General features: G+C 40.5%; 1 protein-coding gene across 1 annotated transcript in view; it reads right to left on the bottom strand.

The window, feature by feature from the left end:
- Positions 1-13,493, bottom strand: part of ALK (ALK receptor tyrosine kinase) — a 682,206-nt gene that overhangs the window by 194,470 nt on the left and 474,243 nt on the right. The window contains exon 5 of the mRNA XM_077843727.1: positions 5,027-5,154. Within this exon, the coding sequence (XP_077699853.1) occupies positions 5,027-5,154 (128 nt within the window). The remainder of the gene's footprint in view (positions 1-5,026; positions 5,155-13,493) is intronic.

The raw sequence follows: 13,493 nt of genomic DNA, 5'->3' as shown, positions 1-13,493 counted from the left end.
GTTTTTCTGTAGGCAACTCTGAACATGAGGGGTCCTGATGAATATGCTGCATAATTCTAGTGCTTTGGGCTATCTGCTAAAGACAGGTTTTTGTGAATGGGTGAAGTGTTCCCTGGGAGTCCAGGCATGGGTGTCTCTGGGGACTGATATCCTTCCCATCACTGCCAAATACACAAACTGGCTTTTTTTAGAGATCAGAGTAAAACCTCTTCTAAGCAATTTCCACCTACTGCTACCTTCTTTTGTCAGTACCAGGGTAATAACCCAAAGCTATAAAAGCAGGAGAAACATTTATCAATTGATTGATTAACTAACAATCAGTGAACAAGTATTTAAGTAGTGTTTTCTATGTGTTTAGCAGTGCTAACTATCCCCTGGAGAAATAAAAGAAATATAAAACAGGATCCCAAACCTCACATTAAGGCCCCCAAAATGCCTAACTGGGAAATAATTATAAAACAGATACTAAATTTAGATGTAGAGAGCAAAGTATTTGGAGAAGAATTTCTCTAGCTCTGAATGATGTTTTGGAGGGTTTGGGCCCTAAATTGGATCCTAAATGATGAGTCTCCATTCAAAATGGAAGGCCTGGGACCAAGCTGGTCATTCTTGGTGCAATGTACCAAAAACCAGTCTGACTAGAGGGTTGGGGTGTGGGAGAAGAGAGGACATGACATTGGACAGGTACTGAGAACAGATTGTAAAGAAGCTTAGAAATCAGGAGGAGACATTGGGCATTTCCCAGGAAGGACTGAATGGTGATGAAAGTACCAAGACCAGAGTCAAGATGGCCCTGATGTCACTCTCAGCTCTACGAACAATCAGCTGGGTGATCTCAAGCCCATCGTTTTCCTGGACCCAGGAATGAGTGAGATGGCCCAGTCTAGCCTCCATATTTCTGAGGTGGAAGGGAATAAGAAGTTACAGAGGTCTCATGAAAGTGCCACAAGGAAAGGAAATTTGTGGCGATGTGTGAGGGATGGGTAATGGTATCAGGGAGACCAGCCGGCTACTGCCAAAGCCCAAGAATGCATAATGAAGGCCTGTATAAAGTACATTGCTGACAAAATGAAGTCAGAAGGGTAAATTCAAGAGACAGCAACAGTAGCATCTAGGTAGCAAAGGCTAGGATGAAAAACAGCCATAGGTCTAGAGCCCAGGGCTTGGCTATTTGGATGTAAGAATAAGAGGATGGGTCAAAGATAATTCTAAGGCTTTAGCAATAAATAAAACCCCTGCCTCTACACATTCATAAAGGTGGTAAAATGTGGACAGAAATACTGGCGTGGTAGTCAGACTGACTTGGGATTGAGTTTGGCTCTATCTTTCCCTAACTGAATGACTTGGGCGAGTTTTGAAACTTCTATCAGTTTCGGATTCCCCATCCATAAATAAGGATAACCTCAAAGAGTTAAAAATAGAGCTACCCTACGACCCAGCAATTGCACTGCTGGGGATTTACCCCAAAGATACAGATGCAATGAAATGGCAGGACACCTGCACCCCAATATTTATAGCAGCATGGCCACAATAGCCAAACTGTGGAAGGACCCCCAGTGTCTATCGAAAGATGAATGGATAAAGGAGATGTGGTCTATGTATACAATGGAATATTACTCAGCCATTAGAAACGATGAATACCCACCATTTGCTTCAACATGGATGGAACTGGAGGGTATTATGCTGAGTGAAGTAAGTCAGTCAGAGAAGGGCAAACATTATATGGTCTCATTCATTTGGGGAATATAAAAAATAGTGAAAGGGATTATAGGGGAAAGGAGAGAAAATGAGTGGGAAAAATCAGAGAGGGAGACAGAACATGAGAGACTCCTAACTCTGGGAAACGAACAAGGAGTAGTGGAAGGGGAGGTGGGTGGGGGGTGGGGGTGACTGGGTGACGGGCACTGAGGGGGACGCTTGATGGCATGAGCACTGGGTGTTATGCTATATGTTGGCAAATCGAACTCCAATAAAAAATACACAAGAAAGAAAGAAAGAAAGAAAGAAAGAAAGAAAGAAAGAACCTGCTTTATAGAATTATGGTAATGTTCACATGAGATAACACATTTAAAAGGATCAGCACTTGCCTTTGCACATGGTAGGTGCTCTGTTGATGTTAGCTTTTATTGCTTATTAACTGAGCACTTATTAAGTGTTACACACTGAGATAGATGTCAGGATTCAGAGAAGAAAGAGGCATGGCCTCTGCCTTGATGACACCCACAGATAAGTATCATCTCCTATGCAGGAAGAATTGCTCCAACATTCCCTGTAAGCCTTCTGGATTAACTAAAATGGCGCCTCTCTTCATGTAGGTGAAGGTAAAGCTGTAGAGTTCTACAGATGTGTTTCCTTTCATATTCTATCTGTGCCTTATCAGGAGGGGACCAAGTTATTATCAAAAATAGGCCAGGCATTCTGTAGACCTATCTATAACCCTGGCTATCATGCTACCAGCCCTGTTCACCCCTTCAAAGATAATACTTCTCTCTCTTTCTCTCTTTTCTTTCATGACCTAACCAAAGCAATACATCAGAAAACACAGACATTTGTCTACCTCAAATAAGCCTTGAGCATATCTCTGAAATAACTCCTTCCATTTAAAAATGTGAGTGTAGTTTTTGGATGCTTCTTACATTTGCAATGTGTCCACACCAACTGATGTGCCGTGAAATTGCTCCATGATGGGAGGGAGAATTAGAAGTTCTCAGGAAACACAGGAGTCACTATGGCTTTCCTCTACTCTGTGCTTTATACATCCACACTTATCTCTTCATACCTCTTGGTGGCCACAGGAATCCAACTCAGAAAAAGAGTGCACAGAACATCTGCTTCCCCATGGAGACCATCTGTTCTTAGACACAGAGCATCTGAAGGAAGGTAACTGGGACATGAGAACCTTCCTAGGTCTCTTGGCCAATTTACCTTCTCCAGGGAGTTAGAAGCAGACTTCTTTTCTCTGTCCTCTAAGAAACTGTCCTGCCAGAAGACATATGTTTGGATCATTAGAGAAAGTTAGGGAGGTCATCTCTCTTGGTATTATAAAGGTAGAGAAGGAGACAAGAAACAGGTCTTTTAAACTTTGCAACAAACTCACTGCAAATGCAACATAAGATACAGAGGAAGAATTTTGGAAGTGAAAGGGAGTTGTAGGGATAAGGGAGGAAAAATTTGCATAGTTGAGATCCTTGACTCAGAGGTATGAGGAATTTTTGCAGGAGTATGGGCTGGGCCTGATATCTGGAGTTTTGTAGTCTCTTATTCCCTTCTTCTGACATTGCTCAAATGAGATTAGGCCAATTCTGGGAACTGATACCTTCTCTCTGTCACATTCCTGTTAACTGGCTCCATTTCAACAGATGGCCTCTTTTGGATGGTACATAAACCCTTGACATCTGTGAGGATTGATAATGTCCAGAACTATCCACAAATCCCCAAGTTTGTGAATGTGGAAACATTTGTATAAGCTTCTGGCTTTCTCCCAAACCACATGTTTCTTATACTTGCCTCACATCACAGGTTAACCACCTTTTCAACTTGAACTGAAGTTCAATCTATCACGTTATGATGATTTTTCTTTTTCTCACACATAAATCAGTTTTCATTAAGGAAAAAAAAAACACCTTGTGAAAGTTCTTATAAGACCAGCAATGAATGAAGAACCATAGCAGCATAAGAAACTGGGTCATCAGTGGTCTCCTAAGGGAGTCCCCTTTGTATACCACCTCTAAGAGGTCCAAGATTCAAAGCTGGGCCTCTATATGCAATAGATCACTGTGTGTATGAGTCTTCATGGTTGTTCATGAACAGTCTGAATTGGCAATATAGGTCTGGGAGTATCACAGGTTTTCTTCCTCTCCATACTTCATTCTTGGTCTTCTCAGACCACAGGTTCCATGGCACACATGAAAGCTCCCTCCCACTGAACCTCTGGGCAAAGGCAGGCAGAGAAGAATAGCAGTAATGAAAGCGGCTTCTTCCTAAAGATCTGTATAATTCAAGCCCATCTCCTATACCTTCTACATGTGGGAAACAATAAAGGATGTTTATTGCTATGACCCTAGGTATTCTGAACAATCAAGAAAAGATCAACCTTACATATCTCTTGATGATTCATTTCCTCCTGCTTACTAATCAGACTTGAAGCAATGTCTAATGAGAAATACATATATGATCTTGAAAACAAAAGTAGAAGGTCAAAAACTCTGTGGAGGGAGGGGAAATAAGCTTATCAAAAATATATACAGATATAGTTACTGTGATCGAGTATGCATTTAGTTTAGAGTTTCCTGGCAATAAAGGCAAAAAGAAAAAAACAACAACAGCAAATTATTCTTCAGGAGAGATACTTTTTCTTGGTAACAAATCTTGAATGTGGAGACTTATGCAAAAGGAATTCAATGACAAAGTGGACCATGCCCTAATAGTATTTACAAAATAAACAAAAGATTCCATGTATAACCATTTCCCAAGCTGCCTCTTAATAATAGCAGGAATCCAGTCATTAAAAACACTTAGTCATAAATTTTGCCTCAGGGGAAAAAGAGTAAAACAATCACTATCAAGTTGGTGGAGTAAGGATTGGGTAGAGATACAGGTTAAAAAAAAAAAAGGTAGAATGTTGATAATTGTTGAAACTGGGTTGAGGGTATATGAGGATCATTGCACTATTCTATTTATTTGCATACATTTGAAATCTTCCACAAAAAAAGCAAAACAAAAATAAAAAAAAAAAACCTAGCTGAAAGCATCTGGCAGCCAGGGAAGTTAAGCTGATATGTTCTCTCACAAAGACTGTATTCTGTTTGATGAGATTTTAAGGTAAACAGATATAATGGTATACTCAATTTTTGAAAATTGATCAGGTGGGCTGTGGAGCACTTGGTAATATTTGGAACAAGCCCCAAGGTACTGTAGACTTGACTATATAAGCAAGCACATTCCTAGCTAATTGTAGTGGCAGGTTACTGACACACTTAAGACAGCAAGCTACCAACGAGTGGTGCGGAAAGCCAGATTCAAATACCTTCACTGCAGTTCTTCAGGGCAAAGAAGTCCACTGCAGACAAGCTTCGGTTGCCACTCGAGATGTATTCCAGGGCCACTCGGAAGGGATTCTCTGGGCGCCCAATTCTTCCCTGGAGCACTGTCCAACTGGTTGCATTGAAAAACAGAGGGGAAGAGCATAGAAAAACAGTGATGAGAAGCAGGCCTAGCTTGCACAAAGATTCTGTTTCTGCAGTGATTTTAGGACCCACACTCTTCATGTGCACCAAGAGATGCAACCCTAAGAGGCCCTGAGAACGATGACTCTGACAGCAACACACAAACATTTATTTCCTTCTTGTCCAGCTAACCCAGAGACCTATTTCTCCAAGCCACTGATGTTTCTTTTGTCATATTCTTTCAGGCAATTGCAGACCTTTGGAGATTTTTAGTAGTTAATCTTACAGGAAAAAAATATACGTACTTAAGAATACCTGCCAGTAGGGTGAAGGAGTAGTCTTGAAAAACATTTATCGGTGTATTCATAATTAGCCCTAGAAAGAATTTTGGCTTTCAGAATTTTTTCTGATCCCAAAGTCTAATCACTCTTGGGTTTGCTGTATGGTTACTTGAGGGAAGCAAGCTAGGGCTATTTATTTACTTGAGGAAAATTAAAGTGCACTGAAGCATGTATTTTGGGGTAAAAGGTACCTAAGATTGGTGTGAACTCTGCAAAAAGGTGCAAACAGAAGAAGATAGAAGTAGGTCGAATGGTGAGCTCTGCAGGCATCTATGATCAAGGACACTGACATCGCTGGAGAACAGAGAATAAGCGAAATGAACATTATTTTACACCTCACTCATGCTATTAACCTCTGGGAATAGCCTCCTGTCACTGATTGGAACATCAGATTTACTTTGATAACTTTCAGCCATTGATTCAGGTTTTTTTTTTTTTTAATATATAGTTATGTTGAAAATTTTGCATGGTGAGTGGAAATTACCTGAACTGTTTCATATTTTTCCTTAAAAAAAAACAGTTTTATTGAGGTATATTTGACATACAGTTAAATTGCATGTCCTAAAAATGTATAGTTTGGAGAGTTAAAGAGTATAAATTGATGAGGTTTGCCATATATATACATTCATGAACTCATGATGTTTCATATTGTCCTACCACTATGTAGGGCCTCAGGTAGGTTGGCCCATAAAAGCGTGAAGGAATTTAGGGAAAGATTAGCTTTCTGTTAAAAAAAATGTTTAAAGTACCCCTTCGCCTGCAAGGTATAAAGTGATGCTCACTCTAAGAAATATTAAAGATCCAACCATTCAGAAAAGTTGGTAAAGGAAACTAAAAGTCACCCAGACACTCATTATCCAGAGAGAACCATGGCCAAAACTAGTGTAGCCTTTTAGCAATACTTTTATATAAACAAGACCATTTTACTTGTGCTCTCTGTGACTGGACTTTGCCACTCAATGGCATGTCAGGACACAATAAGTATAGACTATGTGATGAGTTCAATGATTGCATTTTTAATGATTTGTGCATTGCTTCTGAATTTTCCTCTTCACGATCATGCTGAGGCTAGCCCTGTGCACTTCTGTAAATACTGCCTTCAGACAAATTCTTAGGCCCCAAGTCAAAGTGCATGTACATTGAAAACTCTGAGCACGTTGTCAGTCTTCCAACAGTGAATCAGAGAGTCCATTTCTCCATCTGCTTGTTAACACTGGACCTCATCAAATCTTTCCTGACTTTACTGCCTTTCGGTGATAAGGCAACACCTAAGGCAATCAGTGGTCTTTCAGCAGGGCGCCCTTGGATGGCAGTTTTGAGTTTCCAGTCCTGCCATGTGGCGGGGCATGCAGTCGGAATCTGCGGAGTGAAGAAGGTAGTTTTGTTCTCTAACTATGCTCTTCTGTACTTAATTCAGATCATTGAAGCCAATGCCTCAGCCATTTAATACAAGTGTATTAAGTTTCCCCACAATAGATGCTGTTGCAGGGATTATTGCTGTTGTAAAGTGTGTTCCCTGTTACTGTACCCAGCAGGATTTCTATCCAAAATAAAACCAGTGCAATTGAATAAGGAAAAGGAGGCCTTTCGGTTTAAATGTGGAGCTGTCAAAGAAATAAATATTTGAAAAGAAAATGTAAACGTGGGGTTCTTAAGAAAAAAACAAACAAGCAAAGAGAGCAGAATTATTCTTGTCCTTCTGAAGAAATAAAGAACGCTATTTTTGAGGAAAGATGGTGGAAAAACGCATACCTATTCATATTCTGCCAAAATCGTAGCTCTCTGCTGCAAGGAATGATGGATTTTAATTCCAGGTACACTGTGGCCCTTGACAATGATTTCCATTTCTATATTGGCACTAGCCCTCTGGATAAATGTGTCAAGAGTTTTAGGAATTAGTTTCTGAGTTACTGATGCAATAACTTTTGTCTGAAATTCTCTGGCCTCCCATAGTTTACTGCTGCAGCTTTAATAACTTTCAGAGCAGTTGCCAAACATGTATTTTATGACCAGGGAAATTGGGACAAGAAAAGGGCAAGCTTGTACCTAGGGTCAGCTTTGTTTAAAAGACAGCAGGAACCCCAGGAAAAACAAACGCAAGCTCTCTTTTCGGTCTGACTCCATTTTCTTTGCTCATATCCCCGCAGTCATGAAACTCCCTTATTAGGGTTCTGTTTCCCTCTTTGGCTGAAGCAACTCTAGTTGTGCTTGCAGGAGGGAAGGTTATGTTCTGACCTAGATCCTCCTAGAGACCAACGTGCAGCTGTGTCCATGTCCTGGGGACTTGTGGCTATCTTAGCACGGGTCCTTTAATCAATCAACCTGACGGTGTGGGGAGTCCATCTGGATTCTGGGAAGCCAGAAAAACTATATGAGCAGCCTGTCACCATCCATTATCTTCCAGTTGTCTCTCTAGAATTCTTAACTTCCAGTTTTGGCTCTGCCCCTCAAGTGTCTGATGACTTTGAACAAGGCACTTCACTCTGAACGCCTGAAATTTTGGATGTTTTTTGATCAATGTATTCTCAATCAGAGGAAGTTTCTCCAATTTTGTGTGAATTTGCTGAGAAAAAACAAACAAACAAAACCTGACCGCACATTTTTGCTGAATGGCTACATCATATTGAATAAATTGGAATACAACAACAACAACAACAAAAAGTCAGAAGGGTTGGTTTGTGAATATTAAGGTCCATTTCTGACCTGAAGGTTGGAAATAGGTACGTATAAAGGATGCTCAGTTGGGGGCAAGTCCTGGGTTCTGGTTGTGGACCCCCACAGGTTAAGGTAAGTTCCTATACCGACTTGGGTTTTAGTTTCTTTGTTAGCAAAATGCAAGGGTTGGATCAAAATTCTCTAAGGTCCCTTACTGATTGGGTGCTTATATTTCTCTAGCAATTTGTAGGAGTCCTAGTGACAAAACACTTGATGAAACCCCTGAAAGCTGCAATGCACAAACAATATTCCACAGAGAGTGGAAGGAAGAAGTGATTAGTCAAAGAATTACATATTTATATCTGTAAAGAGACTAAGTTCCATCTCCTTAGAAAAATGGAGAGACTTGCCCAAGGTCACACTTTCAGTTACCTGCAGACCTAAGATTAAAATTGAATATATTATTGCTCCCAGACTGCAAGGACAGGAAACAATGCAACCTACAGATCAGTCGGTATACTCAGTCACCACTCCATATCACTGGAATCCCAGAAACAGAAAAGGAGATGTCTACTTTGCATTAATAGAAGAAACACCAGTCTGGGTTTTAAGGACAAACAGGCCAACCAGATAGTAAAATATATTGTCACAAAATTGACACACAAAACAAAAAATTCCTAAAAAGCCCTGTCATAGTCTTAAGAATCTCCAAGGCTCCCACTACTCCATACCAAGTTAGTCTGTACGTGTTTAAAGGAAATCGTCAGCACAACTGATGTAAGGCAAGCTGCTGACTAGATTCAAGAGTTAGCATCCATGACTCAAGGAGGATGAAGGCATGAAATTGTTTTTAAGCCTAGGAGGAAGGGGAACTTTTTGATGGCCTGTGAGGTCTATGGATGGCAGTTGACAAGACAGAGGAATGTGTGTTACTTTGCTACTGTGTAGTATTCTAATAGGCATGATGTTGACACAGGATTGGCTCACAAAAGCAAGCCCTCACCCCACATGCTATTCAATGGAATGCCTTTCTTTCTTTTTTTAAAGAGTTTTTTTTTTTTTTTTTAATTTACTCATGAAAGACACAGAGAGAGGCAGAGATATAGGCAGAAGGAGAAGCAGATTCCCTGCAGGGAGCCCAATGTAGGTCTCGATCCCAGGACCCTGGGATTACAACCTGAGCTGAAAGTAGACACTCAACCACTGAGCCACCTGGATGCTCCTCAATGGAATGCCTTTCTGAGATGACTTTGGTTGCTGCAATATCAGGAGGCCTAGAGTCAGTCCTCAGCTCAACCATCAACTCAGCTAAGTGACTTTGGGCAAATAATTTAACTTCTCTGATCTTCAGTTTCCTTACTTTTAAGATGGAAATCATAATACCTAGCTCACTGGGTTGTTGTGAGGATTTGTCAGAAGGATATATGCAAAGGAACATCCTTTTGGGGGGGTTCTCAATAGTGAGAGCTATTTTTACAGAAGACCACAGCTTTCTTCACAGAATGGCACTGGTCCATTTACCTATCAGCATCTCAACTCATTTATGAGATTCGAGGGGGAAAGGAATGTAGGTAAAAGAAAGAGAGAAAATCATTTGCAATTTATCAATAGCAGACACCTTATTTATTTAAGCCAGAAAAAAGTCTTCATTTTTAAATGGATCTTCATGTGTTAAGCACAACCCAAAGAAATCATGTTGAAATACCCATACGACAAAATATATTAGTGACTATGATAGGATATCAACATTCTGCTCAGAGCCCTCCAAAGGTACTCATCTTACTTTAGAGTAAAAGCCTCTCATTTACCTTTGTATCATCTGTGGTATGTGGAAAGATGCCTTGTGTCTAAATCTCGGTTAGAATTTGTTGAATTCCATTTCTCAGGTATTTATTGGTGTGTTGTTGTACACTAAATAAAGCATTAAATACTCAGGGAATCCTAAGGGTTTAAGATTTAGCTTGGCATTCCAGGTGCTTACAGACTAGAGAGAAAGAATAAAAGTAAATACCAACATTTATAGTGAATGGCAGTATAGAAAAGTAAGTGGGTGGCATAGGCTCTATGTACAATTAAAAGTTAGAAGGCAAAATGATGTGTTCGGGTTGGGTGACCACAAGAGGTGTAACTTAAGGGTGGGTTATGAAGAGGGGGAAGGAATTAGGAATAGGGTGATGCAGAAATACCTTGTATCTTAGACACAATATTTGTTGAATGAGAGAACAAGTACATGAACACATTTCTGTTAAATCAGACAAGATTCTGACATTCTTGGATAAAATTTATATTCTAGCAGCACTGAGTTCATCTGAAAGTTCATGTAAGTTCATTATTGTTAGCTCTCATCCATTCAGGTAATGGATGCCTTCCCTGTTAGGAGGAACCTAAGGAGTGGGAAAATTTAGAGGTTGAGGGCTGTTTGCAGGTTGGTTCATCACGTAGTTCTTGGCTCCCAATTTGCCCATAGGTCTGTTCTTTAAAGGGGCAGGGCAAGGGAAAGCAGCCATCAAATTAGCTCTTATCCACGTGCCCAAGAAAGGAATCCGAGAATTGAAGTAATTGAGACATGGAGGGATCTCAGTGCTCAATGAGGAGAGGTCCATCTGATGCGTGAATGTCCTCTACAAGGCAGGTCAACCTTAAACCAAGTCAATATGAATATTAACAAGAGCAACAACAATAGTTAATACTCCTGAAGGCCTACAGTATACCATGCTTCTAGCTAAGTTTCAAATATTTATTTATTTGAGAGGGGGTGGTGGGGAGAGTGGGAGAGTGGAGCAGACTCTCCACTGAGCAGAGAGCCCGAAGCAGGGCTGGATCTCCCAACCAGGATATCACAACCTGAGCTGAAACCAAGAATTGGACACTGAACCAATTGAGCCATCCAGGTATCCTTCTGACTCCCTCCACTGAATTTTAAACTCAGATTACTGTGACTCCATAGTCCTTAGGTACACTGTTTTAAACTGCCTTTTTAGAGCTTCCTGAGGTTAGAAACTGTGTCTTCCTGAGGCTTTGTTCTAACTTCTGGTGCTGATGAACAAGGCTGGGGGCCGGAAGCTAAAAGATGTGGTCATCTGCATGTTCTGTAGTTCTAACAAGAGCAAAGTCATTTAGGTGGTGACTAGGCCTCTTGCCAAGACAGCCAAACTCACGGGTTAAGCAGAGGATGATGGAAACCACATAAATTAGACAACCAGTGTGTCCCTGTCTGGTAGAGATGAGTCACACGACTATCATTGTTAGGGAGAGCAACACTGTCGAGGCCCAGGCTCTGCTGCTGACATTCCTTCACATGTCTCTTTGCTAAGACTCTCTTGACAAGTGTCCGGAAGTATGTGTGAAGATGTGAAGATTTGTGACAAACAAGAAACTGAGCCTGTGGGAGTTCGTGTAGATCAATACAGAAAAAAAAAAAAAAGAAAAGAAAAGAAAAGGAAAAAAGCCAATTGCACTTTTCTCCCTAATCTCATCCTAAAGGAAAAAAAAAACACATAACTTTCAAATTTTTCTTAAAATATACCTTGTAGTAATTCTGCAGCAAATACAAACCATTCAGCACTATTTTTTATCGTTTCCATTAAATCAGCCTGCGTTTAAAGCATTTTTTATGGGAGATAGTAGGGAGAAAATGCCAGATCAATGTAAATTTTAGTGTGAAGTCCTTTGTTGCTTGTTAATTTTCTGTAGTAATAATAACACTTGGTATGTAGCATGAGGTCTTTCATCCAGGAACTCTTGGCTTTCTTATTCCCTTGCCCTTTACAATTTCCCAAAAGTTAGATGGATGTGCCCTGGAGAAGATCAGATCTGAGTAGAAATGAGGTTTCAGATTGATACTGGAATTTGGCTCCCACTGGCCCATGGTGGCAAAGAGCTGCCTGGAGGCTGAGAGTGGCTTCTGGCTCTGCTGGAGCAAAGGGGGTGCTTGCTCTGGCCACAGGTAGACTCGGTTGAAAATTTAACACTGGCAGCTGGAAAGTGGTTTAGGTTTATATCAGACACGCTGTATAGGTGACAGAGATCTGGAAGGTTGCCTGGCTTTCCTGGAGTGGGGGCTAAGAAAATGTTCCCAAACTGTATTTCTCCTAATTTTTCTCTCATGCTTTTGAGCAAAGAAAAAAAAAAAAAAATGAACGGGTTCCTTTTCCTGACTTCTCTTTAGTTTCTTCTCATTTTCCTTCCATACTTCCTCCCTCTCCTTCCCTTTTTCCTTCCTTCAAAGAAACATATTAAGACCGCAAATTCTGGAGCCAGATTTCGTGTTTTATAATCTCAATTCTGTCTCCTTTTGGCTGTGACCTTTGACCAGCTACCTAACCTAGCCTGTCTGTGCCAGTGTTCTGTCATTAAGAAGTGGAGATAATAATATAATTTTACAGGAGTGCTGTGAAGAGTGCATGAGTTAGGACACGTAGGGCACTCAGCTGACACTCAATACTACTCTTATTATGTTCGTGTTTCTTTTCTCTCCTAAACCCAGGGTGGCAGATGGCCTTTCAAGGAGTGACCTTAGAAGAAGGTGGAATAGGAAACTGATCATGTGGTGGGATTTGGGGAATTGGGGGAGAGCCTCCCATCTCAGAATACCAGGATTTTCGAGGCCTCTTTCGTTCCCTCCTGTGGAGATAAAGAGACAAAATGTACAAATGCAGATATCCCAGGGAACGTTGTTCCAAGCACTTTATTGGTCTGGGTCCATGTTTATTGATGATATGCATCTTTCCAGAAGGGATTTAAGGCAGAACATAAATAAAGCTATTTTATTTTATCTCATTTAATATTCACAATAAATGCATGAGACAGATATTATCATCCCCATTTTATAAGCAAGAAAATTGAGGCTCAGGGAGGCTTACACAACTTGCCCATGTAGTAAATGGTAAGAAGTGATACGAACCTGAGACTCTTTATCTAAAATCGCTTATACTTTCTACTATATTGTGCATCGGTTTACACTTATGCTAAATATAAATGATTACTTTTTTAGAAGACCTTTTTGGTGGGTTGCAGGTGATTAGTATTTGAAGTGTGCAGAAAAGGATGCATCCAAGAAGTATTTTGGCTTCTTTTCAATGTTTCCCCAGACTATCTTATTTCTTCCCTCTTTAGATTCCATATCATCCTAATCCAGGTTGGAATATTCAGGCTTGTGGAGGCAGGCATCCACTCAGCCCCTGGTTGAGATGCTTTCCTTCATTCTCTATAGCAAGCCAGGAATGAGAGATTGAATCTACCTCTACTGATCTAGCTTCTGAACCTTAGGAGTGAGGTGGACAGAAGTGGACTCATCATAGCCACAGCTGTCAAGGAAAATAATGTTTGAAGA

The sequence above is a fragment of the Canis aureus genome, chromosome 12 (assembly GCF_053574225.1).
Source record: "Canis aureus isolate CA01 chromosome 12, VMU_Caureus_v.1.0, whole genome shotgun sequence".
NCBI lineage: Eukaryota > Metazoa > Chordata > Mammalia > Carnivora > Canidae > Canis > Canis aureus.
The sequence above is the reverse complement of the archived record's forward strand: the minus strand, read 5'-3'. Positions and strand labels throughout refer to the sequence as shown.